Consider the following 10,701-nt stretch of genomic DNA (forward strand, 5'->3'; position numbering starts at 1 on the left):
GATGAGAGAGTGTTTTGCAGGTTAAGAGGTGAATTGAACATCATTGATGCTTCAAACTTGGAGTAGCAACTCCATTGGATACATGCAAGACATGAGCTTATAACTGATCCTTGATATTTCTCTTATGATTGACAATCTTATGTCTTGGATATATTTGCACCTTGCATGTTATCTAACCCATGTAGGTACTTGGATGAATCTAAGTCTATGAGATTGCAACTCACTCACATCTTGAGCAATCTCTACATCACCAAGTCTCTACACCATGGTGGTTGAAGACAAGGAAGCACAAAACCATTTAAACATATCCTTTGAAAAATTCTATGTTGAGTTTCATGATTGTTATTTTGGATACACAAGTCCTCTTCCTTGCAAAAACTAACCCATGTAGGAAGATGAACTCAAATTCCAAGTGGTGCTCCCAACTCTTGATGAGCTACATCAACCTTGAGCAACCCACACAAGTTCAACTACATGATCATGATCAACACCACCACCCAAGGTATGTTATTCCATCTTAGAGGAGCTTTACTCCAAGTCATGAGTCAAAGCAACTCGACAAGATGTGAATACATCAAGATGCTTAAACAAAAAATGGTAACCCCATTTTGAGCTTAAACGATGAGTATGACCTATGATCAAGTGATCTCACTTGACTCCTAAGTCAATATACTCTAACATAGGTGACTTTGTCGCCGACCATTTCTAGATGAAGTTCTCGCATGTTCTTTTTCTATGCTCTTGCATTTGTCTCATGCATATTTGTTTCCCCTTTCAAAAAAACCTTCATCTAGATTTCTTTTCTTTCTATTCTGTGCATCCAATTCATTGCAAATCTTTCAGTTAATTCCTTGCAAATCCTTGTGAGATCTTACTTGTCTAGTCAGCTGGGGTGACAAATGTTTTCTCTGCGATGAACTCGGTCTCACCGATTTGATGCCCTCGGTCCGTCTGAATCCTTTCGGTACAACTGAAGCATCCAACTCGGTGCCACCGATTTCACTACAGGAAAACCACTTTGCCATTTTTTCCTGCTTTACTTTGGATCCAGCTCCACTCAATGAATCTTGTCCTCTACAAGCATCACATTTTTATCATTACTTTGTGTTGTGACTCAAAGACCAAACCCATTCACGACAAATTCCAGAAGGCCCTTCTTGGAAATTGATGTCAAAGGGGGAGATAGAGATAACATCAAAGCTTAATCACTTCAATAGGGGGAGAGAGATATACTTCAACAGGGAGAGAGATATCTCCAGGGGGAGAGAGAATACTCAAGAAGAGAGTAATCCTCAAGGATCCCAGATGCTTGGCGTTCAAGAGGAGAGATGCCACATGTCTTCTTGAGGGGAAAGACATGTTCATATGTGCTTACTTTATATGAGCTTTGATTTTGCATGATTTTGCATTTTGCTCTGATTTTCTGTTCCCTATCTTCTCCCAGTATCCCATTTCTATGATTCAGGGGGAGCAAGACATCTAAGGGAAAGAAAGTCTCAAAATTCATTGCACATCTTTACCTCTGGGGACATGTCTATATTCAATGTGATACTTGGTACTCACTCTCAACATGTCATCCCAGTCTTGGTACTCTTGTGGTTCTTTCTGTTTGTTCTGGTTAGTAAGTGCATCTGTGTTATCTAACCTTATTTTCACAGGTTCATTCCATCCCAAGCCAACTCAAGACCACAAGGTAAGTATATGCATCACAGTCATGTGCATGAGGAATTCTTGTTGATGTACATACTGTTTGCAAGAAGGACTCATGAGCATGAAGGTACATTTCCCATATTCACATCATTTGCTCTGATGCATATAGCCAAGATACATGTAACACATTGCCTTCTCTGTCATGCTTATGCATTCACATGCTCCTATATTCCATATTCACATGATTGCACACATGTAGGGGGAGCCTATGCATGTTACATGTCTTTCCAAAGCTTTACTCGTTATTCTTTATATCTTTATTTAAAGCTTTGATGTATGTTGTCATCAATTACCAAAAAGGGGGAGATTGAAAGCACAAGTGCTCCCTGAGTGGTTTTGGTAATTAATGTCAACATATCTCTTGTTGGACTAACACTTTTACCTAGTATGTTTCAGACAAGTTCAACAATGGAGTTGCATGGACTAAAAGGATGTGGAACCCCTTCAAGATGCTAAGGACAAATGATTGGCTCAAGCTCCAAGATCAAGACTCTACATTTTCTATTTTAGTGATCCAAGATCACATTGAGTCTATAGGAAAAGCCAATACTATCAAGAGGGGATGAGGTGTTGCTTAATGGCTTGCTTGCTCAAAGTGCTTAGTGATATGCTCCAAAGCCCTCAACTACTTTACCACATTCACATATGTCCTAAACCAAAAAGTCTAAACTCGGCCCCACCGATTCTTTCCATTCCGGCGCTACCGAGTTCAGATGTCATAGCCACTGCCACAAACCCTAGGCAAATCGGTCTCACCGATAGGGATCTTGGTCTCACCGAGATGGGATTGTAATCTCTCTGTGTATGTCCGTTACCAAAATCGGTCTCACCGAGTTTGAGCAATCGATACTACCGAGATTACAATACAAACTCTCTGGTTGGCTTATTACCAAAATCGGTCCTACCGAGTTTGTGTAATCGATCAAACCGAGTTTGCCTGACCAACTCTCTGGTTAGCTTATTACCAAAATCGGTCCCACCGAGTTTGTGTAATCGGTCTCACCGAGATTACTTTATGCCCTAACCCTAACCATATCGGTCCTACCGAGTTGCATGTCGATCCCACCGAAAATCCTAACGGTCACTAGATTTGCTGAATCGGTCCGACCGAGTTTATCAATTCGGTCCCACCGAGTTTGGCAAGTTGTGTGTAACGGTTAGATTTTGTGTGGAGGCTATATATACCCCTCCACCTCCTCTTCATTCGTGGAGAGAGCCACCAGAACGAACCTACACTTCCAGCATACATTTTCTGAGAGAGAACTACCTACTCATGTGTTGAGACCAAGATATTCCATTCCTACCATATGAATCTTGATCTCTAGCCTTCCCCAAGTTGCTTTCCACTCAAATCTTCTTTCCACCAAATCCAAATCCTGTGAGAGAGAGTTGAGTGTTGGGGAGACTATCATTTGAAGCACAAGAGCAAGGAGTTCATCATCAACACACCATTTGTTACTTCTTGGAGAGTGGTGTCTCCTAGATTGGCTAGGTGTCACTTGGGAGCCTCCGACAAGATTGTGGAGTTGAACCAAGGAGTTTGTAAGGGCAAGGAGATCGCCTACTTCATGAAGATCTACCGCTAGTGAGGCAAGTCCTTCGTGGGCGACGGCCATGGTGGGATAGACAAGGTTGCTTCTTCGTGGACCCTTCGTGGGTGGAGCCCTCCGTGGACTCGCGCAACCGTTATCCTTCGTGGGTTAAAGTCTCCATCAACGTGGATGTACGATAGCACCACCTATCGGAACCACGGCTCAAAAATCACCATGTCTCCAAATTGCGTTTGAATCATCCAATCCCTTCCCTTTACATTCTTGCAAGTTGCATGCTTTACTTTTCGCTGCTCATATACTCTTTGCATGCTTGCTTGATATGTGTTGTGATTGCTAAACTTGTGCCTAAACTCCACTCCAACTTAAAGAAGTTAAAAAAACTACAACTTTTGGTACTTAGTGTCTAATCACCCCCCTCTAGACACCTCTTCTCGATCCCTTTCACCAGCGGCGCCCCTCGGCCCAGATCTGGGCCCTTTGAGCCCCATCTGGGTCAGGGCGAGCCGGTTGTTTCTTCCATGATGGCGCGGCTCCCTGGAGGTCAAGGTGGTGCGGCAGTGGTCTCCTGGCACGGCGGTGAGGTCATTGGGCGTTCTGCAACACGTAGGCAGGGACTTCGCGGACTCGGCTGGGCCATTAGGGGCCTGGTGTGTTCCTCGCCGTCGCGCCCGGTCGGTTGCCATGCGGGCGGCGAAGGTTGTTCCCTCCCCCGTTCGACTATGTTGCTGCTGCCCCCGGTCTCGTCGTCCCCTCCTCTTTCCTCTAGGCCTCGTGCTGGTTACCATGGTGAGGCGTTGCGGAGGATGATGTAGCCGTGGTGACACATGCTCGTGGGCGGAAGTTGGGTGGAGCACTCCGGATTGGCGGGGCGGTGATGGTTCTTTGGGGTCGGGAGAAATCCCTTTCGGCTTGTCCGGCACCGATGCAGTGACGCCGACGGGTGTCGCCTTTCCTTCCTGGAGGGCTTCGGGTGTACCCCTTCCCCACTGTCCCCGTGTACCAGGGGAGACCCTCAGACTCGTCTGGGCAGCAACGGTGTTGTCGTCGTTTTCCTTGTTGAAGGTGTTGCTCGGGCGATGCTTCGGAGTGCTAGGAGCGCGGTGGGACTTCTTCGGTGGGCGCAGCGGCTTCGGTCTTCTTCATCTTCGCCGATCTGCCGGTGTTGGCATTTTTCTCTTTTTTATTTCTTTCTTTTTCTTTGGGCTTGGTTGTGTCGCAGCCCCGACGTGCTTGATGTATCGTGTGCTTGGTCGTTGCTTTATAATATAAAGTGGGAAACCCTTTATCGTCATTCTCTTTTTTTTTGACGGGTCGTCATTCTCTTAGTTATTCAATATATCTCCAAGGAAAATAGACGTGCACAATTGTGAGCAGTTATCTTGTATATTTATTTTTCCAAGGGAAAGTACCCTTGTATATATAGACATGCACAATATGAGCAGAAAGTGCTCTTGTATATATGCAAACCAATCTATGATTTGATGGTTAGAAGAACAATGGTATACCCGGCCCATCAGGGATTCAAGTCCTAATGCTTTTATTTTTCTAAGTTTATTTCAGAATTTTCACAATGCGCGTTCAGTTGAAAGAGTCTGTCGAAAGTACTCTTATGTGCCTGAGTGAGAGTTCATTTTCGTTTGGCTCGCCAAGAGGAAAAGACCCATGGTGAGGCTGATTTTCTAACACGCCCTTATCGCGGAACCGATTCATTAAGGTTCAAGTTGGTCATATTTTCCAGAATTTATTTCAGGCCTATCGGTCATGCACATTCGATAGGAGAAGATGTTCCCGTCAACTACAAATGCACTTGTATCGACTTCGTTAATCTTAAAATGCTGTACTCGTTTCCTTTAAAAAAAATGTTGTACTCGAAGGTCCTCAAAGAGGTAGGGTGTTCAAAGAGGGAGGGTGTGCGGACGTGCGTTCACAGGATTGATTGAAAGAATGTGCGTGTATGCATCTGCCTTTATATACCGTGTTAAAAAAAAGTCAAATAAACCCCAAGACCTGAAACAGATTTGAAGTTCTTTTTCTGTTTCCCCCTGAAATGCTGCAAATTTACATAATTATGAACATACCCCACGCAAAGAAGAAGAAAAGAATGTACATACGACTGCCTGCTAGGGAATATTGCTTTTGAAGGCCTCGAAGATTGCTGGGGCACTTCGTTCTCTATATTTTCATGGCAGGAGGATCCAAAACAACTTGTTCTGGAAATGGCTGCTGCCCGTTCAATGGTTTGACAAAAATGACGTATCTGACATGAGATTCAAATACTTGATGTATCTGGCAAATGATCAAGCCGACCGTTCAGTATTTGGCGGGCTCTGGAGCTTCGGTACTGCAGTCGCTGGTGCAGTGCTTCTGACATTTGCTCAAAAAATTCAGGATCCCATCTCTGAATTAGAAGAGGGTCCTCAGCATAGCATATGTATATTGATGTAACTGCGCTTTCAACAACCACGACAGCTAGCCCAACCTGCAAAATAAAGCGGCTCTCAGTTCTGAATAAACTCTGCAGGAAATATTTAACTCGAAATATCAATAATAGATACTCCCTCCGTTCCTAAATATAAGTCTTTTTAGACATTTCAAATGGACAACATACGGATGTGTGTAGACATATTTTAGAGTGTAGATTCATTCATTTTGCTCTGTATGTAGTCACTTGTTGAAATCTCTAGAAAGACTTATACTTGGGAACGGAGGGAGTACTATTCATAAAATTCAGTCATGCAGCTCCTAGGAGTTTCTACTGCAAGAAAAATACATAATCCGGGAGGCCCCTTTTCTAAAACACTTCAATCAAAACCGGATACTCATGTAAGCACTTACCAGTATCATGCCAATCAGCATAGAGGTCGAGCCAACCATAATTGCTTTATCACGTTGTGTGAAATATGTCCAAACACCAGTACAAGTTCCTGTAATTAACCCACCTAATATTGTGCTCATCAAAAGAACAGCACCAGAACAATCATAAGCAATAAGTGCTTCAATGCCAGTCGACTGGAACAGCTCCCAAGCATCCCTAGCTGAACGATTGAAACTCTGTCCGTTGACAGCTATCTGAAAGTGAAAAACAGTGTGATACAAGTGTATAATGCAGTAGTAAGCCCGAAACCATTGTTTAGATAATGATCAGCAACTTGATTGATATCAATAACCAATACTATGAAGGAACAAATCATTTCTCCATACAAAGTTTTACCAATTCGAAAAGAACAAAATCAGCGATTTGCTTCGCAGTCACATGCTTTGGGTATCAAGATTCCTAAGGACGGGAATGAGCCGACCCGCTCTGGCCCAGACCCGGTACCCGTTGGCCCCTCTGCTTTCTTCAGGGACATGATGCCTGCCCAATGATCCAGTGGTGACTGGCCTCATATCCCCTTGGGTAACATGGTCCGACCCATTTTAATACTAGATTCATATAAAATAGGGAGTAGTAGTACAACATCTTTTCAAACAGAATCATTTATCGGTAGGAATTTTAGCATGTCTAGAAAACAAGCTATTTCTAGCATGAACACGCTTAGCACCACAAGTTAGCATATTTGCAACTCTACAACAGAGGCAATTTTGGATCAAGATTTAAATTTTTCCTATAAACTGGAATGCTAACAAAACTTGCAAAGGTGTATGCTATTGTAACGACATAATACATCTTGAGCAATTAAATTTGTGTCGAACCGCTTGTCCCGATGGGCCGTTGGGGGCAGGCTTCCCTGGCCCAGTTTTCATGCGAAGCTGCTATAGTTTGAGGAAACATGAAAAAAAACATAGTGCACAAATATGCATGGCAAAACTGCAAAACACAGAGAACAGACTCTTTTAACTTGATATCTTATACATCCTGAGAACTTCTAAATAGATAAACTCATATTTGCAACTGACCTGTACATATGCATATTTGTTGAAGAAACGAACAAGCGTCTCCACAATATGAAAGAAAAAATCAACACAGCACAGAAGACACTCGTTGTTGCCAATTTTAGAACGAACTCCTCTAATCTGAAATTAAATATAAAGAATGAAAAGGAGTAAACAAATGGCAGGCAATTAATTGATAAAATTTCACCCCAGCTAACTCTAGCCAGTAAGTCACAGACCTCCCAACGTAAAGTCCTAATGGCAGCCGTAAAGAGTGATCCATAGCAAATGCTTCCAAAAGAAGTTGTAACAGCATACTGAAGTGACTTTAGAAGTGGTTTGGGGGGCATCGACGCAGCAGCTTGTCCACCATGAATGAGAACAAGGAACACCATTCCTGATACTATGACATGGACTGTATTACTAAGGACAGCTCCAGTCCAAAACAAACTGACTGATAAAGCCTGCAAATTGCAGGATAATTATTAGAAAATATCTAAAAGCAAAGAAAACATTGAAATCCAACATAGAATAATGGCAACAACTTGCCCTCACCAGAACAAGCCACCATTGCCCACAATTCGGTATGGGCATAGCAACAATGCCAGAAACTCCGAAGGACCATAATGCCATCCAACAAAGCATTGCCAGTACAAATGCATATGCTACTCTCATCACATCTGGAAGTTCCCAGACCATCTTTATTGCCTTTTGCAGTACTAGCATTGTAAATGGAAATCTAGCAAAAAAAAGGTTAGTTTTCAACAAATATATTACTCATGACTTCATGAGAATAAAATCGTTCTTTTTTTTATTTTACCACATAATTAAAACAGCAATAAGGAAATTAACAATACTGCGATCAAGCAGAAGTCAGCTAATGGACAGAATATCTTCTAGTACAGCAGGAACTCTGAGACTAAATTGAGAATTTGAGATGCAGAGGCTGGGGGTTCCAACCTCCTTTTTTAAAAAAGAAAAAAAAAACTGTCTAACTGAGGTTCCATGTTGTTATCAAATACATGCGGAAAAGATTATCTCCCAGCAGAACCTTCGGAACAACAGTCATCCAAAAAAGAAAGGCATGATGTTTTCTTCCTAAAAAAAGATCAACTGACAAAGCAAACTACCCAATACATGATTATAGCGAAAAAGATATATCCTGATCCAAGGATGGCATGAATGATTAACAGGATATCTACACTAGAATTCTCCGCTTTTGAATCTAAACAAGATCCACAGCTTTCTTCCAGAGACCGTCATGAATTGCAAATAAGCTGCCATGCCACTTTCATATTAAATAGAAACTTAAGATGCTTTAGAACAAAACTGAACATCTACTCTGTTAGAAAATGACTTAACTGGGTCAATAACAGAGGAACCACTTGCTTCCAAGTTTCTGCTAATATGATTAATATAGGGTAGTGTGCAAGATAATACACCCAAAATCAATGGGAGAAGTTACTGATTACTAGTAGAAATCAGCATCAAGTTTGATACTGGTTTGATGTGCATAGCCAGTTAGACACCCAGTACCAACTTCGTGGCTTCATCCCACTATGATATTGTTTACACGCTAAGGTAAAACTCAATAGCATGTTGTTGTCATGCCCAAATATTTTGGCTTCACAATCCACCCAATTTATATGCAAGTTTTAAGGCTAAGATACAAGTATTCGCTATTCAGGCCTATTAGTAAATTAGTAAACTCCTACACCACATGCATCTTTCACCTAAAGAATGCATGCACCAACTTGTTCCACTGAGCAAAGCTGCATTTGGAAAGTATACCAATATGCTAACTCAACCCCGCATATGTCCAATAATGACAATATAGCAATAGTTAAACAAGCTAAAATGAAATTCAACTGACTTGTCCAATGCAACTGATTAAACTTGTACGCAAATATAGGGGCAGTGCAGCTATTCCACCATACTACACTTGCTGATTTTACTGGCTTTCCTTCCATACAACTATAATAACATTAATATTGAAACAAGATTGACGGTAAATCGTTCAAACATATAGCTATCAATGAAGCCTGCTTATTCGCAAGCTAACCATTTAGGCATGCACCCAAATGATGATAAGATTCCCTGAACCATAGTTTTTTGTTCAGCTATATTATTTGGTAGGTACTACGAACAAAAGCAGCACAATGCTTAAACTGTGAATTTCCCGTTCAAATCACGTAGACTCCAAAGCATATCACCAAAGAAAGCACTGGACTGCTTGCACACACTAGAGTGGAGGCATACAGCCATATGCGCACAAGGGCGTTCACACTGTTTGAAAGGGGGCATGAGAACAGACATGAATCAATCCCCTAACATAATTCTCAAGCATGGTTTCTTCAATTGTGCAGAAATTTACTTGTCTTGTTCAATGTCGGTGTCACGTCCTCACCCAATACAGTCCAAATTCACTATATGAAATTGCCAGAATCCACAAAGGAATTCCGAAATGCAGTTGAGGTTGAGTGTACCTATCAATCACTGACATGACGTAGAGGAAGTGGAGCGCAGCGCCTACAGCGAGCGCCACGCCCCAGAAGGAGTGGTTTCCCCAGAAGCAGAGCACGCTGATGACGGCAAGGTACGCCGTGAGGCTGTGCACGGCGGCCCGCATGAGCACCCTCCCCCCGTCCTTCTTCCCGGCCGCCGCGGCCAGCCAGGACCACGCGAGCAGCATCCCCACCGCCCCCGCAGCGCCGTAGTACTTCCAGTACGTCTCCGTCAGCTCGGGGGGCAGCGCCTTCTCCTTGGACACGCCGACATCCGACCCCGGCGGCGCGACTGCGGCGGATGGCGGGGCGGCGGTGTGGTTGGCGTAGCGGTCGATGTTGAAGCGGTCGGCTACGCGGAAACGGTTGAGGCCGGCGAGCGCGAGCGCCCCGCCGAAGACGAGCAGGTGGAGGAGGAAGACGACCAGCCAGAAGACGTCGCGGCAGCGTCGCCTGGGCTACGCCGCCGGCCCCGCTCCCGGCCGGACCCCCGCTGGCGCCGGCGGCTGGGGGCTAGGGTTCCCGCTCTGGTCCGACGAGGACGGGGAGGAAGACGACATCACGGCGATCGACGATCCGCGCAGAGACTACGACGGGACTAGCGTATGGGGGGATTGGAGTCGAAGAGGGTGATTAGTGGTACTGTATCAGAGATTAGCGTTGAGGAGTGGAGTAGGTAACTGCTCTGACAGCAGTAGCGCGGTAACCGTTTTGGGTCATCCAGGACGCGCGGCGACGACTTGTGTGCGAAATGATGGAGAGGCGCGGAGACCACTTGCGCGACTCAAGTGCGAAATGATGGAGACGTCGCCGCGGAAGGAAGTGGGCAGCAGGCTTGGTTCGTCCGGAGGCGGGGCCTTCTGTTGCGTCGGCACGAATCGGAACGGAAGGAAGCCTGGCAAATTTTGGGGAGGGACAGTGTTTCAGTTTGCCTTTTTTTTTAATTGCTTGGATTGCTTATCGCATGTGTGTGTCATGTGGTTTCAGTTTGGTTTTCATCGATCCATTGACATGCCAGTACCCGTTGAACTCACGTGTGTTGGCACTGAGATGAAAAAAAT

General features: G+C 44.1%; 1 protein-coding gene across 1 annotated transcript; it reads right to left on the reverse strand.

The window, feature by feature from the left end:
- Nucleotides 1-5,199: 5,199 nt before the first annotated feature.
- LOC123137149 (CTL-like protein DDB_G0274487) lies at nt 5,200-10,404 on the reverse strand. Its single transcript, XM_044556757.1, has 6 exons — nt 9,623-10,404; nt 7,692-7,875; nt 7,376-7,600; nt 7,161-7,277; nt 6,099-6,332; nt 5,200-5,742 (listed from the first exon to the last, which is right to left on the reverse strand). Exons 1-6 carry the CDS (start codon nt 9,826-9,828, stop codon nt 5,533-5,535), a joined length of 1,176 nt encoding a protein of 391 aa, XP_044412692.1. The 5' UTR covers nt 9,829-10,404; the 3' UTR covers nt 5,200-5,532.
- Between the last annotated feature and the right edge of the window lie 297 nt (nt 10,405-10,701).

The sequence above is a fragment of the Triticum aestivum genome, chromosome 6B, assembly GCF_018294505.1.
Source record: "Triticum aestivum cultivar Chinese Spring chromosome 6B, IWGSC CS RefSeq v2.1, whole genome shotgun sequence".
Taxonomy (NCBI): Eukaryota; Viridiplantae; Streptophyta; class Magnoliopsida; order Poales; family Poaceae; genus Triticum; species Triticum aestivum.

Bases quoted from the DNA above. Each gene is read 5' to 3' on its own strand.
- LOC123137149 (XM_044556757.1), bottom strand. From the start codon at position 9,828: ATGCTGCTCGCGTGGTCCTGGCTGGCCGCGGCGGCCGGGAAGAAGGAC. The intron at 7,876-9,622 runs GTACACTCAACC...TTTTTTTGCTAG, and splicing joins GTCATGTCAGTGATTGATAG to ATTTCCATTTACAATGCTAG. The intron at 7,601-7,691 runs GTGAGGGCAAGT...TGCAATTTGCAG, and splicing joins GGCAATGGTGGCTTGTTCTG to GCTTTATCAGTCAGTTTGTT.